The 23,676-nt window shown below is 36.9% G+C and overlaps 1 protein-coding gene and 1 long non-coding RNA gene across 2 annotated transcripts in view; one reads left to right on the top strand and one right to left on the bottom strand.

Annotated features, from left to right (window-relative positions):
- Positions 1 to 8,763: 8,763 nt before the first annotated feature.
- Positions 8,764 to 23,585, bottom strand: SPINK6 (serine peptidase inhibitor Kazal type 6; the record flags this gene model as incomplete). The annotated part of the gene is made up of 4 exons (XM_079915724.1): positions 8,764 to 9,155; positions 11,042 to 11,157; positions 20,760 to 20,782; positions 23,528 to 23,585. 4 exons carry the CDS (start codon positions 23,583 to 23,585, stop codon positions 9,110 to 9,112), a joined length of 243 nt encoding a protein of 80 aa, XP_079771850.1. The 3' UTR covers positions 8,764 to 9,109.
- The window catches only part of LOC307183354, a 92,666-nt gene continuing 83,463 nt past the window's right edge, over positions 14,474 to 23,676 (top strand). The window contains exon 1 of the long non-coding RNA XR_013827449.1: positions 14,474 to 14,506. This is a non-coding gene — a long non-coding RNA (uncharacterized lncRNA). The remainder of the gene's footprint in view (positions 14,507 to 23,676) is intronic.

Here is a 23,676-nt window from a genome sequence, read left to right as displayed (position 1 = left end):
TTTAGTCACCATACTGTACAATAGAGCTCCACCACTGATTCACCTTATAATTGAAAGTTTGTAACCTTTCTCCACCCACCCAACCCTAGGCAACAACCATTCTCTCTAGTTCTGTTAATTTGACCTTTTTAGATTCCACATGTGTAAATGAGATCTTGCAATATTTATCTTTCTGTGTCTGGCTACTACAGTTAGCATAATGTTCTATAGGTTCATTCTTCTTGTCACAAATGGCAGAATTTTCTTCTTTATTTTTTTGGTTGAATAATATTCAATTGTATATATTGTTAAAGTAATTAAACAAGGAGGCCATTAGACTGAGGAGGCTCTAGTGACTTAGTAGCTATGTAGTAAGCAAACCCAAACTAAGCTAGAGTCAGTGCACTCGAATCCAAAAAAACAAAACTTAAGAACAACTAATTGCTAGCCACCAGCTAGGCTTTCCCAAATAAGGCAACCACTTAAGCTACAGCTTATCAAATAATTCTTTGCTTTACTTCCGCATCTTCTCTTTAAAGCCTTTCCCCTAGCTTGTCAGCAGAGCACTCCTAACCACTTTCAGTTTGGCACTGGCTGATTTAAATGGTTGTTTGCCCAAATAAACTCTTGTAAATTTTAATGTGCCTCAGTTTATCTTTTAACAATATATACCAGAATTTATTTATCTATTTATCTGTCGATGGCCACTTAAGTTGTTTCCATATCTTGGCTATTCTGAATAATACTGCAATGAACATGGGAGCACAGATATCTCTTGAGATCCAAATTCATTTCCTTAGGATATATACCCAGAAGTGGGGTGGCTGAACCACACGGTAGTTCTATTTTTAATTTTTTGAGGAATTTCCTTGCTGTTTTCCATAATGACTGTACCAATTTATAATCTCACCAACGGTGTACAAGAGTTTCCCTTTTTGCCAGCACTTGTTCCCTTTTTTTAAGAAAACTTTTTATTTTATATTGGACTATAGTTGATTTACAACGTTGTGCTAGTTTCAGATGTACAGCAAAGTGATTCAGTTATACATATACATGTATCTATTCTTTTTCAGATTCTTTTCCCATTTAGGTTATTACAGAATATTGAGCAGAGTTCCCTGTACTATACAGTAGGTCCTTGTTGGTTATCTACTTTAACTATAGTAGTATGCATATGTCAATCCCAAACTCTCAATTTATCCCTCCCTCTCACCTTTCCCCTTTGGTAACCTTAAGTTTGTTTTTTAAAGCTGTGGGTCTCTTTCCGTTTTGTAAATAAGTTCATCTGTATCATTTTTGTTTTTAGATACTGCATATAAGTGATATCATATGATATTTGTCTTTCTCTTTCTGATTTACTTCACTTAGTATGATAATCTCCAGGTCCATCCATGTTGCTGCAAATGGCATTATTTCATTCTTTTTAATGGCTGGGTAGTACTCCATTGTATATATGTACCACATCTTTATCCATTCATCTGTCAATGAACATTTAGGTTGTTTCCATGTTTTGGTTATTGTGATTTGCATTTCTCTAATAATTAGCAATATTGAGCATGTTTTCTTGTGCCTCTTGGCTATCTGTATGTCTTCTTTGAAGAAATGTCTATTTAGGTCTTCTGCCCATTTTTTGATTGGCTTTTTTTTTTTTTATATTGAGCTACATGAGCTGTTTCTAAATTTTGGAGATTAATCCTTGTTGGTCGCATCATTTGCAAATATTTTCTCCCATTCTGTGGGTTGTCTTTTTGTTTTGCTTATGGTTTCCTTTGCTGTGCAAAAGATTTTGAGCTTAGTTAGGTCCCCTTTGTTTGTTTTTATTTCCATTACTGAAGGAGATGGATCAAAAAAGATATTGCTGTGATTTATGTCAGAGTGTTGTTCCCTTTTGAATTTTTCATAATGGCCATCCTAACCATGTGAGGTGATAGCTCACTGTGGTTTTAATTTTCATTTTTTAAGATGGTTAGTGATGTTGAGCACTTTTCACGTACCTGCTGGCCATTTGTATGTCTTCTTTGGAGAAATGTCTGTTCAGTTCCTCTACCCATTATTTAATCAGATTTTTTTTTTTAGTTATATGAGTTCCTCATATATTTTTTTTATTTTATTTTTAAAAATAAATTTATTTATTTATTTTTGACTGCATTGGGTCTTCGTTGCTGTGTGTGGGCTTTCTCTAGTTGTGATGAGTGGGGGCTACTCTTCGTTGCGGTGCACAGGCTTCTCATTGCGGTGGCTTCTCTTGTTGCGGAGCAAGGGCTCTAGGTGTGCAGGCCTCAGTAGTTGTGGCACACGGGCTTCATTAGTTGTGGCACACGGGCTTCATTAGTTGTGGTTCATGGGCTCTAGAGCGCAGGCTCAGTAGTTGTGGCTCATGGGCTTAGTTGCTCTGCGGCATGTGGGATCTTCCTGGACCAGGGATCGAATCTGTGTCCCCTGCATTGGCAGGTGGATTCTTAACCACTATGCTACCATGGAAGCCTACCTTATATATTTTAGATATTAACCTCTTATCAGATATATGGTTACAAATATTCTCTACCATTCTATAGATTACCTTTTCACTTTTTTTCTTAATATCTTTATTGGAGTATAATTGCTTTACAATGGTGTGTTAGTTTCTGCTTTATAACAAAGTGAATCAGTTATACAGATACATATGTTCCCATATCTCTTGCATCTCCCTCCCTCACACCCTCCCTATCCCACCCCTCTAGGTGGTCACAAACCACCGAGCTGATCTCCCTGTGCTATGCGGCTGCTTCCCACTAGCTATCTGTTTTACATTTAGTAGTGTATATATGTCCATGCCACTCTCTCACTTTGTCACAGCTTACCCTTCCCCCTCCCCATATCCTCAAGTCCATTCTCTAGTAGGTCTGTGTCTTTACTCCCGTCTTACCCCTAGGTTCTTCCTGACCTTTTTTTTTTCTTTCCTTAGATTCCATATATATGTGTTAGTATACGGTATTTGTTTTTCTCTTTCTGACTTACTTCACTCTGTATGACAGACTCTAGGTCCATCCACCTCACTACAAATATCTCAATTTCGTTTCTTTTTATGGCTGAGTAATATTCCTACCTTTTCACTTTTGTTAACTTTTTTTTTTTTACTGTGATGTAGTCCTACTTGTTTAGTTTTGCTTTTGCTGCCTGTGCTTTTGGTGTCATATCCAAAATATCATTGTCAAGGCCAACGTCAAGGAGCTTTTCCCTATTTTTGTTTTAGGAGTTTTAAAACTTTGGGTACTGTTTTTAAGTCTTTAATCCATGTTAACTTGATTTTTGTATATGGTATTAGATGAGTGTCCATTTTCATTCTTTTGCATGTGGATATCCAGTTTCCCCAATGCCATTTATTGAAGAGACTATCCTTTACCATTGTGTATTCTTGGTGCCTTTGTTGAAGATTAGTTGATCATATACATGTTAGTTTATTTCTGGGTTCTCTATTCTGTTTCATTGGTCTATATGTGTCCATTTTTATTCCAGTACCATACCACTTTGATTACTATAGCTTTATAATAAAATTTGAAATCTGGTAGTGTGGTGTCTATAGCTTTGTTCTTTCTCAATATTGCTCTAACCCTTCAGGGTCTTTTGTGGTTCCATATGAATTTTAGGATTAATTTTTCTGTTTCTGTAAAAAATGCCATTGGAATTTTTATAGAGAGTGCATTGAATCTGTAGAATAGTTTAGGTAGTATGGACATTTTAACAATATTAATTCTTCCAGTCCATGAACACAGGATATCTTTCCACTTATTTGTGTCTTCTTCAATATCTTTCTTTAAGGTTTTAACAAGAGATAAAGAAGGTCATTATTTAATGATAAAGGGGTCAAGTCATCAAGAGGATATAACAATTGTAAATATATATGCACCCAACATTGGAGCATCTAAATATATAAAGCAAATTTTAGCAGAACTATAAGGAGAAATAGCAGTATAATAATAGTAGAGGACTTCAGTATCCTACTTTAAACAAAATATCATCCAGACAGAAAATCAATAAGAAACATTTGATTTGAACTACAGTGTACACCAGATGGACCTACGAGATGGACCAGATGAAACAGAACATTCCATCCAACAACAGCAGAATATACATTCTTCTCAAGTGCACCAAGAACATTCTCCAGCATAGATCATATGTTAGGCCACACGAAAAGTCTTAACAAACTTACAAAAATTGAGATCATATCAAATATCTTTTTCAATCACAATACTACTGAACTGGAAATCAATAGGAGGAAAACTGGAAAACTCACAAATATGTGGAAATTAAACAACACATTCCCCAAAAACCAATGGGTCAAAGGAGAAATCAAAAGGGGGGAAAACTTGAGACAAATGAAATTGGGAACACAGTATACTAAAACTTATGGAATTGTGCTTTCTTGTGTTCATTCCTTTAGTATACACATCTTATCAAATCTAAAAGGTAGCTGTAGTGAGGTAAACTTGGCCTACAAGGACACATTTTTTGGTTAGTTTAGGTCTAAATCTTTTCAAACTAAAGAAGGAAAAATCTGTTCAGCTTATTTTCCCTTAAGTCAAACTGCAGAACTGTAATGAGCCAAAATTCTGTAAAGTCACAAATACCAGCACTGGGAAAGAAGAAAGGAAAGTGTGAGAGAGACAGGGAACATTTCACTAAATGCCTATTTTAGGGTTAGTAGCCCTTTTGAACCAGGCCTTCTCAGGCTAGAGCTGTAGGCCCATCACAAAATTAACATAATTGTTCACATATTAGGAATTATGGAAGACATATGCCACCCTCTTTACATATTTGCTTAAGCCTTTGTTGAATTACGACTACTTCCATTTCTGATGTCTCCAAATATATACGATATAATCCCTCCAATTTAACACTTACATCCAAGTCACTCAAATTACTATGATTATGTGAAAGGTAGTTTAGAAACATGGGGTTGGCGTAACCATGTTGAGTAAATCCAGATTCTGAAACACACTGACTATAGGATCATGGCCAAATCATTTATATCTCTCTACCTCAGGCTTCTCTTTTATAAAATGGGACTATAACTTCACAACTATTGCTAAATTTTAATGTGATAATGTTTGTGGGCTTATCACAGTGACCATGGGAAATAGTATATAGTTGGTTAACCTTATTAGTGGTGAATTATTTCAGTCTTTATCTTAGTTATTATTTTCTCTGGCCTTTTTTCCCCCTCTTTTTCCCCTTTTCATTTTAGAGTGTGTGTGTCTGAGTTTGTGTGTGTCCACTTCAAGAAACCTTTACATTGGCACAGAAAAAAACCCAGACAAGCCCCCTTCACTTAAGCCTAATCACTGACACACCATTTCATATTTGCAAGGAATTTCACTTCAAAAAACCAGTAAATGGAGAAGAGCTGAGAAGGATGTGACTTGGCAACAGTTGGTGTGGGAAAAAAAAAAAAACAAAAAACATGCCTGAGGATAGTTAGTGGTTATAAGTTTATTGTGACCCAGTTTTGACAATGTTCCCATTGTCATCTGAAGGTATAATGATAGATATGGGTGTTCAGATCAAATAAATTTTTTTTTTTATGCTTTGAAGAGTACAAACTATACTTGAAACATTGTGTTCCTTCCTGGATATCACAACAATGAGGAACATAAACAGAATTATCAGTATCTGCTCCTGTTGGCAGAGTTTGTGTGTTTTAAAATATCATTAAAAAAAACACTTGTGGGCTTCCCTGGTGGCGCAGTGGTTGAGAGTCCGCCTGCCGATGCAGGGGACAGGGGTTCGTGCCCCGGTCCGGGAAGATCCCACATGCCGAGGAGAAGCTAGGCCCGTGAGCCATGGCCGCTGAGCCTGCGCGTCCGGAGCCTGTGCTCTGCAACGGGAGAGGCCACAACAGTGAGAGGCTGGTGTACCACAAAAACAAAAAAACACTTGTAAGGAAAAGTTTTAAACATACAACAATGTTAAAATAATTTTACAGTGATTCCCTATAAACCCACCTTCTAGATTGAACCATTAGTATTTTACTACACTTGTTTCATCCCATATTGATCCATTTATTTATTAATCCATCTTTGATGCAATTTAAAATAAATTGCAGATATCAGTGCCCTTCCCTCTGAGAACTTCACTATGCATGTTATAGCTAAGACTATACTACATGTTTACACCCTTTTCTTTTGATGTAAAATTCACAAAATATGATATGCATAAATCTTTAGTGTACATTCACTGAGGTTTGACAAATGTATACATCTTTGAACCCAAACTCCTGTATTTTGAGCATTGATTTTTATATATGACTTGCTTCTTCTTTCCAAGAAGCATATGATTGCTGGTCTTCTGTGGTTTGCTTTTTATATGCTTCCCTTTCATACCCAAAGAGTAGCTCAGAACTAGACAAGAGATAGTATTTTGCTCACTTACTCAATTATGGCACTGGAAATAAGCCTGCAAATAAATAGTAGTCTTAAGATGTAGATATGAGATTTGTATGAGGGAGAAAGGCAGGCAGAGTGACAGAAGGTGGCCCAAGAGGCATTTCAGGCAGGAGAGGGCGAAGTGGTAGAAATGTAATTTTTGTGTGGACACCTGACAGGAATCTGGCCTGGCTGGAGGTGAAAGTTCCAATAGGAGAAAGGAGGAGTGAGCCACGTAGAGAGGTAGTACTTCCAAAAATGTGAAGTGATTCAGTTATCAAAATACACACAGCACTCTAAATGTTGATGTTCGAGTAGCTAAATAACTTCAGGGAGCAGAAACTAAAGAGAAAAGGGCTTAATTTCTCTAATGAGCAGGGAATTTAGTACACAGATAAAATTGACAGAAAAAACCACCTCGTGAATTTTCAAAAATGTTAAATGAACAGAAGATAGACATTTTAAAAACTATGTAAATACTGAGAAAAAGAGCAAAGGTGTCCTGATCAGTGCTTTATAAAGACAATATAATGCTGAAATTGAGGACAGAATATAATAATAAAAGTTACTGATGTTTGAGCTCTTGTTACATATCAGAGACTAAGTGCTTACATGCATCATTTTCTTAATTTTCACAGTACATTTAGGAGGTAAAGACTAGTATCCCCATTTTACAGGTGAGTAAATCACAATACAAAGAAGTCAGATGACGTGTTCAAAAACACATACCTTATATCAGAGTCATGACTCACATTCTGGTCAGTACAATTCAAAGATCCACCCTCTTAAGAATCACCTTATCCTAATTATGTATTATGTAGTTATTTTTCTTCAGCAAGGGGAGCAACCTTTAAGCATGGAAGAGTGCAAATGCCACACTTGACAGAGGAGAAGGTATTTATTTTCCCTAGCACAACCTAATCCACTGCCAGGCTCTTTACCTAAATATCAAATGCATCCCCCAGTTTGGTTAGGCCCTCTTCCATTATATACATAAAGGGTAACATCTATGTGCATAAAATATAATTGAGATTTTACAAACAGAAACATGATCTTAATATCTATAGTTAACACACTTTTATATATAAAAACAAAAGAAAAAATCTTAACAATGACTACAAAATCTTTCATGATTTGGCTCATGCATCTCTGACCTTATCACCTGTAATTTGCCCACACACTCACTCCTCTTCAATCACCATGGCTTCCTTGCTGAACCTTGAATAAATCAGGTGTGCTTCAGCCTTCAGGACTGTGTTCTAGCTTCTTCATTTGCTGTTCTACAAGAAGTTTTTTGGCTAACTCCCTCATCTCCATGTCTTCCTAGTTAGGACTCTTCTAACCATCTGACTTAGAATTGCAATTGGCCTTAAGTATTACTATGTTATTATTATGGGGTTTTTTTTTTGTCTATTTCCCTTTCCTGGAACGTAAACTTCATTAAGATAGGGATTTTTTTTTTTTCATTTCTCATCCCTGTCCATCACTGGATTCTAAGCACGGAGAACAGAGCCTGCTTCAGAGTAGGCACCCAGTAACTGTTTGCTGGCAGAAGGATGATCACCTAGAAAATGCGTCTAGAGAGGACTTCTGTGTGAGTTCACGCAGGAAGATGTTATTTGTAAATACATGCTTTACTGAATTAGAGTACTCAAAGGGAGATTTTTCAATACTTCCAACTGGATGGCTAAGAATGAGATATTTGTATATTCAACTTGTTTACCGAGGATTGAGCCAGCTACGTGGAGACTGAGCTAATTATCAAAAGAGCTTTTTTTTTTTTTTTGGTACGCGGGCCTCTCACTGCTGTGGCCTCTCCCATTGCGGAGTCCGGAAGCGCAGGCCCAGCGGCCATGACGAACCTGCGGCCCCTGCATCGCCGGCTGACTCCCAACCACTGCGCCACCAGGGAAGCCCAAAGAGCTATGTTTTAACCTTGACTTTTCTGCTAACTGGAGATTTTTTCTTTGGCAGTATAAGTAAGCTTTCTCTGGGCCTTAAGATTTCTCACATTTCATCCAGTTCTCTCATTCCATGATTAAGATCAATTAACTACATTCTTTAATGTGCACACTTTTAGAAACTTTGCATCTATTCATTATTCATTGAATATATATTCACTTCTTTCTGTTAGACCCTTCGATGTTGCTGGGAAACCAAATAAACCGTGTCTTTATGTAATGTCTATTACGTAGTAATGTCATCCATCATTCCATAGAGATAAGAAAACTATGGTCCAAAGAGGATAAATGTTTTATTTTTATATAAAATACTCTTCCTGAAATTGGAAAGAACCTATAATTCATGATCTAAGACTTAAATGGTAGATATTGGAAAATAATTATAAACATATGGTCATTTTGTTAAAAATTATTCACATTGAAATTCCAAGAATAAGAGAGGGAGAAGGGATTTTCCTAAGATCCCACAGTGACTGCATGGTTGATTTTGATCAGAAAAGCAGATCTTTTTATCCAGGTTTACGCCAGGTCAATATTCCATATTGTATGTTTTCTTGATCACAAAGTAAAAACACAAACAGTACTTCTACAGAATTTACTTTATTGACGAGTGAATCAAGGGAAATATATATTGAACTCCCCAAGCTCAAGGTAGAGTAGAAGGTGTGTCTTTATAAATTGAAGGGATTCACTAGAGAAAAGTAAGAGCAGAGGCAAGAAAAGAAGGATGAGGGAGCTGGCAAGTCAGCAGAAAACGCTTGTTCTGATTCAGCATTTTCCAGGGTGCTTTAGGCTGAGCTTCCCACCACTTTTCCTACAAAAAAGAAAGACAAATATATGCTCAGTGCAATATCATTAGTATCCCTCACAGAGGTTGGAAAAAGGTTTAACTCTGTCATAGTCCATGTAATCATTTGCTTTACAGGTGTCCATGTCTGTGATTAGGCAGGGGTTATTTAAATGCACTCAGAGGTAACATCTGCCTAATTGCAGAAGGCCTGAATCTTAACAAACTTCAGAGTTTTACTAGGGTTTAGACTTTTTGGTTTTAACTGTTCATTATCTGAGAACAAATATGTATACAACTAGAAAAGGTAAAAGTGACAGGAGATATAATGGCAAGGAGACTATACTGTCATAGTTCTAACCTGATAGAAGATGTAAGAAGTTGAACCAAATATTCAGGCATTTGGCATTTTATAGCAGACATATATCAGGCCTTCTCAGCAATATGGGACCATTAAATCAAATCGCACCTTACCCTACTGCACTCTTCCTGGTAGATTTTGGTATTGATTTTTCAGATATGTTATATAGAAACATAGGCACACAGGTACTATGCATTGATTCAATATTTATTTATATCATTCTATGTGCTTAGCCCTGTTATTATTGATAGGGATTTATATAATCCCTGTGCTTAGGAATTTTATGACTAAATTGAGAGAAATTAAGGCATTCATAGAAGAAACTCTAATACAAGAAAATGATGACAGCGATAGAGGAAGTGAGGTAACTTTTATCTGGGTTAAACTTTTATCTGGGTTAAACCCCCTTGCTTTTAGAGCAATCAGACCAAAAGATTGGTTGGCTGATTGAATAAATTTTTATTAATTATAAATTATATTTAATCAGGAATCCCACAGTCAATTGGCTAAAATCTACAGCACCGTTCTTTCTTATAAACATGTAAATTCAATAAATATTGGCCCTTGATAGGATCTTCCTAGTACACTATCTGTAAAGTTTGAATGTCTGGATAATAAGGGATAATCCTCTCCTCTATTCTTTATTGAAAGGCTCTTTTCCTCAGACTAAAAGAGAAGAATGAATGGGACTTGGTGCCCTAGCAACATATAATTTGTGATAAAATAAAATGTCTGAAAGTAATTTGGTTAAAGTAATATTTTTCTTGATAAATTTTCTCACAAGTTTTTGATTTTGATGAATTTTCAAACTTGACTGCACTTTTATAAATTTCTTTCATCTTTTCCAAAATTATTAATAATAGCAACAAACATAACTGAATGAAAATTGTTGAAATTTTAATTAGAAATAAAGGAAAAAATAAGAAACTGTGTCAAAATCCTTAAAGATGTATAAATTTTAAAAATAATTTTCCTGAGTCAAATTTAATAATAACAAAGTAAACTAACTGTTTATGTTTTCAAATAATTTAGATAATTTTTTTGGTTTTTTTTGACCCATATGTTTTCTTTTTTTTTTAATTTTTTAATTGAAGTATAGTTGATTTACAGTGTTGTGTTAATTACTGCTGTACAGCAAAGTGACTCAGTTGTACATATACATGCATTCTTTTTCATATTCTTTTTAATTATGGTTTATCACAGGATATTGACTAGAGTTCCCTGTGCTATACGGTAGGAACTTGTTGTTTATACATTCTATATATACTGGTTTGCATGTGCTAATCCCAAACTCCCAATCCAAACCTCTCCCACCCCTCCCCCTTGGCAACCACCAGTCTATTCTCTATGTCTGTGATTCTATTTCTGTTTCATAGATAGGTTCATTTGTGTCACAGACCCATATGTTTTCAACCCATCTGCCTGCAGCTTATTTCTTCAGTTTGTATGGGTGGGTATGAGTAGAACTTTCTAGAATATCTCAAGGAAAGTGTTATAGTCTTATTCTGGAAGTTTGTGTTTACAAGGAAGTTTTGGTGAGTATGATACTTACACCATTGCCTTACAGAAGGTACACTTATTGCCATATGTCCGGCCATCAGAACCACAGTGGGGATTAGATTCTCGAGTGCAGTGGACCTTGGGGTCCTGGAACTCACCACAGTCAATCTAGCAAAGTAAACACATTGACATTGATATTAGTGCATTCTAAGGGACTGTCCCTCAGAACAGAAGTTTTGGACAGCAAACTTAGAATTATCTATAGTACTGTATGTAGTTGTGATGTAAAGTTTCCTGAAATAGGAAATCACTTTCCTTTTCTAACTAGAATATATTAAACATAATTAAGACTTTTTAAGAAATAGGAAATACATGGCTATAATTATTGTATTCAGGAGTAAGATAATGATGTAAGGCAGATGTTTACTTTTTACAGAAGAAGTAAGGCAAATGCTATAGGTATGACTTTCTGCTCCAACACTAAATTGTTCCAACTAAGAATAGATTTTGGTCTTTAAATGGCATTTTTTTTTTAAACTGTATTAATGTAACTCCAATAGCACTCGTTCTGCACTGCTTTAAAGATCACTGCTAGGAGCTCCCAGATGTTATCTGTTAGCTTGTTAGTTTTACCTGTGACTGCTACATCCATTTATTAACTCTTGAAAACAAAATTCCAATGTCATTATGTTAATTTACTCTGTCCCAGAGTCTGTTTGTAGAATTTGAACTTTTGTGCCTACTACAATAACTGAGTAATGGCTACCCTAAACTGCTCTGTTTTGAAGGATTCTGAGGTTGCATCAAGCCTTGGTGAGAACACACGCTATGACTGATTAATATCATCAAGTGCTCTATAGAAGGAATGATAGAGCTTATGCTACTAATATATCCCCTTGGTTCTAGTGGTCTCTCAGAAGTAGTCTGAAGTTTTAAGATTCTTTTCAATTCAGTGTCAGTTGAGTCAATATCTGCCGTGCAAATAATATTTGAGCCATTTTATTCCAGAGTACAGGCAATATGCAGTAGGTAGAACTGAACTTCTTCAGATGGCAGCTATGTTGAATGAAGTGACATTTAAACATGAATAGAGGGACCATACTTTACCCCATCACAGTTCCATTAAAATAATACTGTCTTATGTTTATTTATTGCTTCATAATCTCCAAACTATTCTCATATGGATCAACTCAGTGGTCTCACAATAACCCTGAGATGCACACTGAACAATATTATACATATTAGCTAATATGTATAATTGTTTTAAAAAATTATTTACTTATTATTTATTTTTGGCTGCATTGGGTCTTCGTTGCTGCACACGGGCTTTCTCTAGTTGCAGCGAGTGGGAGCTACTCTTCGTTGCAGCGTACAGGCTTCTCATTGCGGTGGCTTTTGCAGAGCAAGGGCTCTAGGCGCGCAGGCCTCAGTAGTTGTCGCACGTGGGCTCAGCAGTTGTGGCTTGCGGGCTCTAGAGCACAGGCTCAGTAGTTGTGGTGCATGGGCTTCATTGCTCCGCGGCAATGTGGGATCTTCCTGGACCAGGCCTGGAACCCATGTCCCCTGCATTGGCAGGCGGATTCCTAACCACTGTGCCACCAGGGAAGCTCTAGCCAATATGTATAATTGATCCTCAGGAAATTAAGTGGCTTACCAGTGCCACACAACCAGAAGCATTGAGACCAGTGCTTGAACATACTCCTCATAGCTGACCCAGAATTTCCAACAGTATACTATGGTTGATTTCCAACACATCCTCATAGAGAGAAATAAAGACCAAGTGTCATGGTATACCCTTGACCATGCTTATAGTCAGGCCACGTAGGCTTTATTAAAATACCTTATTAGGGGACTGTATGGGCAGAGGTAAGAGGAACCATTTGTTTAAAGTATTAGCAAACCATTATATACTGATAAAGCCCTCTGAAGGTTTGCATGAGAAAATGCCCAGCAAAAGAGCTATACAACTGAGTTTAAAAATATTATCACATACATCAGATTTAAGGTACCTGAGACTCTTAAATATATACTTTTTGTTGAAATTTGGCATCTTGTACTATTAAGATTGAGTAGTATGGTGCTAACCAGAGATTTTCTTAGTGCATGGTCAGATAGGAGATACCTAGGCTTCTTACAGTCCTACCTACAGGCCCACTCTCTCCTGTGCTCTTAAAGATCATTCCATCCTCTCATACCACTTCCAGGAGAGTAATCTTTTCTTTAGGTCTCCAAACAGAAAATAAAAGCTGGAAAATCTTTAGGATATTATAAAACATAGAATATATTTTTTTCAAAAGCTAATGCATTTTGTATTTATGTCATTAATATATACATTTGCAATTGTGTGCTTGAGTCAAGAAAATTCTTTAAACCACAGAATAATCATAGATATTTTCCTTTATTTCACAAAGAGCTAATGGGTAATTACTGATAGTATTTTGAAAACACAGTTTGGGTGCTAGTGATACAAAGAGGAAGTGGTTATAAATATCTCGATAAGCTCACCATCTTATCTGCATTAGGGAAACAGAGGGACAGGTAATTTCAGCACAACGTGTTGTAAATGACGTAGTGGGACAAATAGAGGCAATGTGGAAGCCGAGAAAAGGGCATCTCAAGTCAGAGATATGTGTGTCTCTACAGGTTCTAGATAAATATTTTCACGATAAACTTCTTTTCTGTAAGCATCTTTGCCACAAGCATTTTTGTCACAAACACTTTCACTGATAGCTAGTTGACCCTAAGGCAATTTTGCTCTAAAAGATAAAATTACTAAAAATAAAAGAGGGACATTAATGAGGATATAATGAAATTTATTTTTCATAGCAAAATTAAAAAGACTTTATTGCAAAATACAGCATGTTTGAATTCATTTAAAATGTGTGCAAATTCAGGGCCATATTGCACAAATACCTAATTTAATTTTGTGGGCTGTACCTAAGCATTTGCCATCAACGTCTTTAGTTCATAGTATTATATCTTTTTTTGCTTGATTCGTCTCCTCGTTTGGCATCGGCATCGCACTGTTTCTTTTTTGCTAAAATTTCTGCCTTCATTAACAGTGGTATTGTTTTCCAAATACTAGGATGCACATTTGTAACTAAGCTTTGAATTGCCTCGTAAAAGCTTCTACACTGTTGTTTGTTCCTGGTATATTGTCAAGTAAGTATTATCACCATGTTTTCTATCGAGCCCATACGTGTAGTCTTTATCATCCACTATTTTAAGACTGCCAGTGTGCTCTTCACCATCTAGACTATTATGAGGGCTAAGATTTATGTAATATAAAAATTGGAGTACTGAATCAATGGATAAATGAAACCAAACTGCCTACCAGTGCAAACCGAATCATCAACCCGAACGATCAACCTGTTAATCTTTTACGATCAACCTGTTAACTTTTACGGCAAAATTGCCTTACGGCTAATTAGTTACCCATGGATAAAACACCCGGGGCAAAGATGTTTACGGCAAAGACGCTTATGGGGAAGATAGCGGAGGTGGCGTCTCAGGGCAGGTAAGGAAAAGAAAAAAAGAAAGTCTCTTACATGAAAGAGACGCCTCCTTAAGCCACCTTTCCCTGGCAGCCGGCCTTCTCATCTTGTGATGTAGCGCCTTTTGTCCTTTAGAAAACAGATATGGGAGTGGCACTGGGGGAGGGTCTTCGTTTTGAGAATTTCTAGAACCCAGCTGCTTCCCCAAACCCACTTGCCGCTTCCACTGCCCCGTGGGAATGAGACTAGGAAAAGCAAAGGATTTCAGCGAATAAAACCTAATCAACCAAACGGTATATGAACAAACCTCCTTAACATAGATACAAGCCTACATACCTGTAAATTGCAGTGGCCTTTCATGATCCCTGAAGTAAGCTCAGGAATCATATTATAGAACTTGTTCTGCCATTTGCCATTGGCCAGTTGTGTTATCTTGGACAAAGTACTCAATATCTGCCCCTCAATTTTCTTAACCAAAAAATTAAAACCCCCAAACCAGAAAACACAGCTGCCATGTCTCATTCCCAGGGTTTTTATTAGGATCAAATGTGGTCACCTGAGAGTTGTAGAAAGTCAGTGCGGAATATTTGAAATAGTCCTGGAGGAGGAGTGTAGAAAAGAAACTATTCATTGTAGGCCTGCCCTAACTGTGTCTCTCATCACATTCTGAAAGGCTCTGTAACTCATAGAAGATGCTAAGTACCGTCAGACTAGATAAACTCTAATGATGGTCCAGCTTTGATAACCCAAGATTTAGCTGTGACTTCTTCCGGTGGAGTAGCTTAAGTAAAGCTGGGTCCTTAGTTGTGCAGTTGGGTGGGAGAACAACAACTATTGCCCAAATGCTTCCTCCTTTATGTCTAGAGGATCCACTACACTCACTGTGTGAAAATGTTTAGCTTGGTGACTGGGGGCAGAAAAGGACCACTCTCTGAGAGCGCCAGAGGTTGGGCGAGGTTAAGAATGCCTTTGTAGAGCCAGCCAGAAATCCCTTTTGTGAGACAAAGAGTGAGGCAGAGGAATGTCAGAGTTGAGACTAGAAAGAGCCCACATCTCTCAGAACCAAAAAGAAGTAGGCTGATTTTGGAGTGTCGTGTCATTCTTCTGCTGAGATTTTCTCTCCTCTTTTGTATTTTTATTTTAGACTCCTTTAAACGGAATCCAAGCAATTGGCTTCTCAGTCCAAGCTGAAGCAGGTCTAGACAAAGGGTGACGATAGGATTATCTTTTCTCCTTTAAAGTGTCCTCCATGAGGCATTTGGGAGACCTAGGAGAGCTGAAAGACAACCCCTACCCCCGCCTACTTCAAGTGCCCTAATACTCTGTAATTCTAGGGGATTATCCTGAAGATGGGATTAGACTAACCTAAATCTGAATTCTGTTTCTCCCACTTATTAGCTGCATTATTTTGTGCACTCAGTGTTCTGAGTTTAAATTTCTTCATCTTTAACAAGGGGCCGGTAATGCCTGTTTTCTAGGGTTGTTGTAATGATAAATCCTATGAAAACACTTTGTAAAGTGTCATGTGTAAGATTACTATTATAAACACTAATAATGTAAATTGTATCACGTTCTAGAATTTTTGAGCCCATTATTTCTTACCCTACTTTACTTAGCTTAAAACAGTTTTTTTTTTTTTTTTTTTTGCGGTACGCGGGCCTCTCACTGTTGTGGCCTCTCCCGTTGCGGAGCATAGGCTCCGGACGCGCAGGCTCAGTGGCCACGGCTCACGCGCACAGCCGCTCCGCGGCCTGTGGGATCCTCCCGGACTGGGGCACGAACCCGTGTCCCCTGCATCGGCAGGCGGACTCTCAACCACTGCGCCACCAGGGAAGCCCTTAAAACAGTTTTTTAAAAATTTTAGATTGGTGTTGAATTTAACAGGTGCCTCCATTTATTTCCTTAGATAGTCCAGCTTTCGGATACTGCTTCCAGGCATTGGGTGCCAGTGTTTAGTATCAGCCTGACCTCTTATGGTTCTTCAAAGAACTGTGCCTTCCTAAATATTTTGGAATGCAGTGACATTTTTGTTACCCAAATTAGTCATCTTTGCTAACAGTGACTACAAAATCATTTAACTTGGGTGTGAAGTGAGTTTATATGGTCACTAAATCAACTAAAGAGTCAGCATCATTGCTATTTTAGTTTAATATTTTAATTCTACAAATAAAGCCAAAGAAAAATTTGAGACCCAACTTCCCTCGGATGTAGGACTTCATTTCTTCTTCCCTTTACTACTTATGTGGTTAAATCAATCCCTTTCTTTATTGTACCAGTTTTCCTAACCCCTCCCTGACTTGGCTTCTACTTTCCCGGTTTTCACGCTCCTTCCACACTACCAAAACTGGTCTAAAAAAATGACATCTTTCAGGGAACATCCATTGGCTATTTATAAAATGTTCATGATTTCTTTATATGTGCTACTCTTGACCACTCCCATCTTTTCAAAACTCTTTCCTGATTTCTGTATATGTCAGTACTCCAGTTCTCCACCTGTATCTTCTCTATCCTTTTTATTGTTTTTTCTAGTTTCCTCCTGAGTATTCATGTTCATTTTCAAGAAAATTTTATACACTTGATTTTCTCTGAGAACATATGTTTTCCCAGGTGATGCTAATGAGTCCTAGACTTTTTTTTCTTGAGTCTTCAGCAAAATCTCTAACTCTAATGTCTGTTGGTCACAAATGTACAAGACACTTTTAGTCAACAATCTGATTCTTACTTAATATTCATTTATGACCAAAATATAACTTTATTTTTCCCTCCAAACTAGTTTTACATTCTAATTTTTCCATTTTTCATAACAGCACCATTCTTCAGATTCCCCAGCCTACCCTCAGATTAAAACATCATTTCTATCCCCTTGCAAGTGTTGTCTTTCATGTATTTCTTTATCTTAAGCAGCTTCACTAATTCCAAATTTACTACCTATACCCACCCTCAACATTTCTGACCTGAGCCAATGCAGTCAATTCTGTTCTCTTTTCCTCCATTTCCTTCAAGTTTCAGAATTCCTTCAACATGTGGAGACAGGTTATCTTACTTGAAACTATTGTTTTAATTACTTCTTTGTTTAAGACATGTATTTGTTAGACAATTATACTGCTCAAAGCACTTTCCCATGAACTGCACAATGGCTTTCTGTTGCTGGTTATAGGTAGCATGGAGCTGTGGAAGCTCACTCAGTATGGAGTCAGGGGTCCTGAGTTGTAGACTGCATAGCTTTACTGCTGTTGGTAAACTTGACTCAGCAAGGTCCTCTTTCTGAGGCTTCAGTTTTCCTCTGTAGTTAAGTCGTAGAGGCTGGTTAACATCTCCAAATTGTATTTAGGTATTCTGTCAGTATATTAATTATAAGTGAATTCAAGCTAATTAGGAAAAATGAACAGCCCCAAACATATTCTAGTCATGGAGCATTGTTTTACTATTAAAATTTACCATGTATTTATCTTAAAATACAAATAAAACTGAACTTAGATATCCCCAAAATTATTGTAAAAGAAAATGGTTGCCAATTATTGTTTTTGAGAGGTTTGTTAATTCCAATCAGAAATATTCATTTAAACATCTTTTTAAGTATATGGTTCCCAAATACACAGCCTGATAGGGGAAATAAGAAAAATAAACATAGTGTAGTAAGTGCTTCTAGAAGCAAAATGTATCCAGGTTAAAGGACTATCCTTATTCTGAGATTATGACTTTCAAGCATTTGTTATTATACTACAATTTCTGTAATGAAGGGTGGTGATGGTAAATTGTAGTTTTTAAGTTATTTTTATTTTATTATTATTTTATGTTATTTAATGTTCCTACTTGGAGTTGGTAGCATATTAGTCATTTACATTTACAGGGAAGTGACCATGAATTTGTAGGACCATGAATTCCAAAAGTCTCAGAACATGCTTTTTGTTTAGCTTAAATAATATTTTTGAAAGAATGAGAAACTTTTACAAATCTCTAATTTAGACTGCTAGCGGTAATCTCCCATCAGATGCTTCATAATGAAGAGACTTCTTGGCATGAAAAGATTGACTTGAGTGTTGGAAAAAATCATTCTTCCTTTTGTCTTGGCTGGATCAAACTTGGGCAGGCATGCTTCTAAGGTTAGTTTCAGCTTTTTCTGCCTGGCTTTGGGACTGTCACCCTCTTTCCAGGCATGCAGAAGAGAAGGGGTAGCCTTGATGTCATCCTAAAGGTGATACACTCTTTGCTCTTTAATTTGTGTATTTATTTATTTTTGGCTGCGTTGGGTCTTCGTTGCTGCGTGCGGGCTTTCTCTAGTTGCGGCGAGCGGGGCTACTCTTTGTTGCGGTACGCGGGCTTATTGTGGTGGCTTCTCTTGTTGCAGAGCACGGGCTCTAGGCATGTGGGCTTCAGTAGTTGTGGCTTGTGGGCTATAGAGCGCAGGCTCAGTAGTTGTGGCGCACGGGCTTAGTTGCTCCACGGCATGTGGGATCTTCCCGAACCAGGGCTCGAACCCATGTCCCCTGCATTGGCAAGTGGATTCTTAACTACTGCGCCACCAGGGAAGCCCCTGCCCTTTATATTTGAATGGAAAAGAGACAGCAGTCTTCGCAAGGCATGCTTGGTTCAGACTGATTCAGATACCTAAGCCAGAAGGGGCTTTAAAGATCATTAAATCCAACTCTTCATTTTACAGATGTAGAAACAAAGGCAATGAGAAGGGAAAGAGACATCCTTCAAACTACACAGGCAGGAAGTTTTCAAATTGGAGCTCATCTATATAGTCTCCAACATACTTGAGCACTCCAAAGTCAGTACATCCCAGCACTAGATTCTTAGAACGCAGATTCAAAACCTCCCACCTGGGATTATTGTTCAGTAAGCCTGGCATGGCCCCTGAGGATCTGCATATTAATATTTAGTAAGCATCCCCAGAGATCCTAAAGCAAGCAGATAGATTATTTTAAATGTACTTTAGGAACCACTAAAAATCTGGGAAACATTAACAATCTGGGAAATGAGAGCCCAAAGAAGGGAAGTGACTTTTGTGTTAATGAGAAAATCAGGATTAAAGTCCATATTTTAAAAACCTATGTGTAATGGTCTTAATCATATTTTACTACCTAATGGGATATAAAATGTATTGGCTGGATCTCATGTCCTTTTCATGTTTCTTTTTTTGGATATTTAACATAGGCTGTGCTACCATATGTATTTAAACATAAGAAATCAATTTTAAAATGTACAATTATGTATACCAGTACAAACACACGTGTGCATGCATTAGACACACACAGGTGCATGCACACACACACTCACAGAGGCAATTAATTGTAAGGTGTGTTTCATTGTAAGATACATTCCAATTTCTGAGATGCTAAAATTTGAAAAAAAAGTCTTATGCAATGTAGTAGTTATATTAGGATTGGAAAATATTTTTCAACTTCTTTGCCAACTCCAATTAGTTGGCAGTAGTGTCTGGAAACTTTTGATGCCAAGGTTTCTTGGGCACAGCAAGGCAAACAACAACCAGTGCCAAGTCAAGTATTAATGTTCAATATGGACACGGGATGTGATTGGCAGAGCAAATACCTCGTTTCTGTTGCCTTTTTGATAGTTAGAACAAGAAAACTGGAAAAATGTTGGTGGATTAATTTGGAAAAAATCAGCCAAACAATAAAGATAATTTGTGCCCATTCCAATTTTTAACCCAAGTTGTATTTAAGTTTGATTGATCAGTTTGTGTATACTCAGTACAAAGCACTAAAGAAGTTTTCTGTCAACTCTTGGTTGCCTTACTTCTAAAAAGAATATAATAACCGCTGTCTTAACTCTTTCAGAAGCTGTTAATTATTGATCAATAACTAATCCTTTCATAGTTTTTGTAACTATGCATAGTTTACCAAATGCTCCCACATAGTTTATGTAATTTAAGTCTAATTCTATGAGGTAAATAATAATATCCCTTTTCTATAGCTGTGGAAATTGTAGCTCAGAAAAGCTGAGTAACTTGCCTAAGATCACACAGTGAAATCAGTGAAAGAGCATAAATGTTACCACAAGTTCATTCTATTTTTATTTATATTCATTTTACTTTAACAAAATCTGGGGGTGGGTGTTTAGTTTCTTTTAAACTGAAAACAATATTCTCATAAAGATATTGTGGTTAGAAAACTAAGTACTTCTGCTGTTTTCTTCATCTGGCCTGCTTGTCCATTTCTTTGCTCTTTTACTCATAGACAACCTCTTTGGTCAGGGAGTACCAGCCAACAACCACTCAGGTCTGAAGGATAAATAAAATTATGTACTGACCTGAACTCCTTGACTGAAGACACCTGAAAAAAAAGCATAAAATCCAAACACTGTAATTTCTGAATACGCAAAAAGTGAGATTTGCAAAATGAGGAAATCCCCAAGTCTAGGATGATACTTGTTCTTGGTTCTTGGCCATCTCAACAAGTCATGGCTTGGTTATTTTCTTTTATATGTGCTCTCCTCTTAGGGAACAGTAGAAACTTGGCAAGTGATATGTGGATATGGACTGTGATGAGGTAATATTTCTTGGAGGTTGGAGTGGGGTGAGACAAATAGTCTAAGGATCTGGAGATTCTTGTTACCGTCTTGGCCCAGTCACTAATTTACTGTGGGAATGATTTTTATCATTTCTGGCATCACTTTGGAGAAGTTGGGTTGGAAAGTTTCCTCTAACTCTGCCATTCCAAATTTCAGTGCTTTTGGTCCCTCCCCAAAGACTTTGTCACAGGCAATTGAGGAAAGGGATTGGGTTTGTTGTTTGTTCTTTGAGTCCTAAATTGTTCTTCTGCTTTCTATACTCAGCTTTAAAGACTTGGCCCAAATTTAGACTGGCAAGGACAAACTAATTTTCTTTGCTGTGACTCATTTTTCCTGCTACATCTCTCTAAATTCCCAAAAGAGAAGAAGTCCATAAATACAGTCTTGCATCTTTATAATTGTATGTGTGATTTTAGGTTGTGGCTAATTAGCACAGTAGTTTAAAATCCTGAAATAATAAAAGTCTTAGCTTCAATCCTGGTACGAGCTGCTGAATTTTGATAAGGATAAGGAGCTTTTAAATTTGAAAAAATGTTAATGCTCATCTACTGTAGTGATTACGAACCTTAATGCAATGGTGTGACTGATTATTAAAAATACAGATTCCCAGGACAACCATTTGAAAAATTCCATTATATAAGACCAAATACGGTCTGGAAGTCTATAGTTCTGTAAACACTCCAAGTGATTTTTATAACCAGGGAAGACTCATTGTTACAATATTCAGTCATTTCTCAGCTGTACAGATCTTTGATCAGAAGAGGAGAGATTTTGCCCAACGTCTTATATGTATGAAATGTCAAAGTGGAAGCAAGCTTAAATAACAATGCCTGAGTCCAACTAGTACTCTTGTTATTAAAACTTAGTAATAGTAACATTAATAGACATTTTTTGAACACTTAATATGTTCCATCCACTATGTTAAGCACTTTACATGCATTTTCTCATTTACTTCCCTATTTAGCGCTAGTCCTTTTATATTCCCATTTTACAGATGAGGAAAATGAGACTCAGAAAGGTCACACAGCTATAAAATGGAAATGCCAGGACTGAAATTCATTTCTCTTGGTCTCAACATTAAGGCTCTTGGGCACTATGCATTTCCAAATGCCAACATGTCTATCAAGGACCCTGTTTTAGTATTATTGATAGTATTTGTTTGTATTGGTCAACCAGGTCCAATTAAATAGATCAATTAGCCTTTCTAAAGAGAAGCAATACGAGGATTGTCAGTTGATTTCTGAGTCAGTCTTTGCAAGTAGATTTTAATATAGTCAAATCTGTTTTTATGTCATCTCAGCAGTTGACTGAGCCACTTACTCGAGTTACTTGGCTTTAGTAGTCAAACTTACTACATAATATCACAGAAATCGTTTATCCATTTTTTTATATTTCTGAATGGATTTGTTTATGAAAATATGACCACTTTCCCGTGAACAATGACTTCTTCATCTGCTCAATCTCATTGAAAAATTGTTGTTTTTACATGTTTGGGCATTTAAATTTCTGATAGCAGCAAAATTCAACTACTTTTGTCATAGAAAATGGTACACCAGACCTGGAAGGTCCCAGGACTCAGTCTCATGTCTAGGATTCTAAAAATGAGAGAATCTCTCAGAGAGTTGAGCTGTTTCTCTAGTTGACACAGGACACTGGTAGATGAGATGGGCCTAGGTTTTGGGTCCAGAGACTCTAGTGTGTATTTTGCCCACTACAGTAGCATAGAGTAGAATAATAAAGAAGGAAAGAAATAGATGCAATGGCCCTGTTCATTCACACAGATGATGATGTGATGAAAAACATCAAACTGAAGTACAGTTGTCCTTTGAACAATCTGAATTCATAGAATATATGACTATTGCTCATTTAGGTGGCCAAAGATATTCCCCTACTTGAAGAATTATTTAGTTCACCAATAGCATATATGTTTCTGAATTCTAAGGTTCAATAACTTTTTTCTGAAGGATTCTCCAGTTGAGTTTCCTGTTTTCTGCTTGTTTCAATTTCAGTTGAGTCCTAATTAGAAGAATAATGAGGACTGGAAAGCTTTCCCTTGTCTTGGAAAGCCAAGCTAATATTTAAAATAAGTATCCATTCTCCATACTGTTTCTGTGGAACAGACATCATCTGTGATGTCTAAAGACCCGGATTCAAATTCCAAATTCTGCTTACTGGTTACAAGTCCTTGCAGTTTTCTTAACTGTTGGTGCCACAGTTTTCTTATATATGGAATTTGGATATGAATACCTTGCTATGTGTATTGGAGATAATGCATAAAAGCCCTGTACATGCCTAGAATATAGTATATGCTCAACAGATGAAAGTTATTTCTGTAATTATTACCATCACCATTTTCATCATCACAGTCACTATAATGATCTCTCAGAATTGGTCTTTTATATAAAAATTGTTAGGATTTTGAACTATGGTGGACAAATTCATTTGTCTTTTCCCGTTTAGTATAAGTATTGGATTTTAATTTTAAGGGGAAAAAAAACACAACTCACCTGAATAAAAGCCGAAAAGAGCCAGAGAGAGGAGCAGAAGGACACCTGATATTTTCATGGTGCTGGTTAGCTCACTCAGATTAAGGCTGCTTTGTCCAGCTCAGGTTCTCTGTCAAGACACTCCCCAGAGCTCTAAAACACACACTCAG

Source organism: Stenella coeruleoalba (assembly GCF_951394435.1).
Source record: "Stenella coeruleoalba genome assembly, chromosome: 3".
In the NCBI taxonomy this organism is placed as follows: domain Eukaryota; kingdom Metazoa; phylum Chordata; class Mammalia; order Artiodactyla; family Delphinidae; genus Stenella; species Stenella coeruleoalba.
The sequence above is the reverse complement of the archived record's forward strand: the minus strand, read 5'-3'. Positions and strand labels throughout refer to the sequence as shown.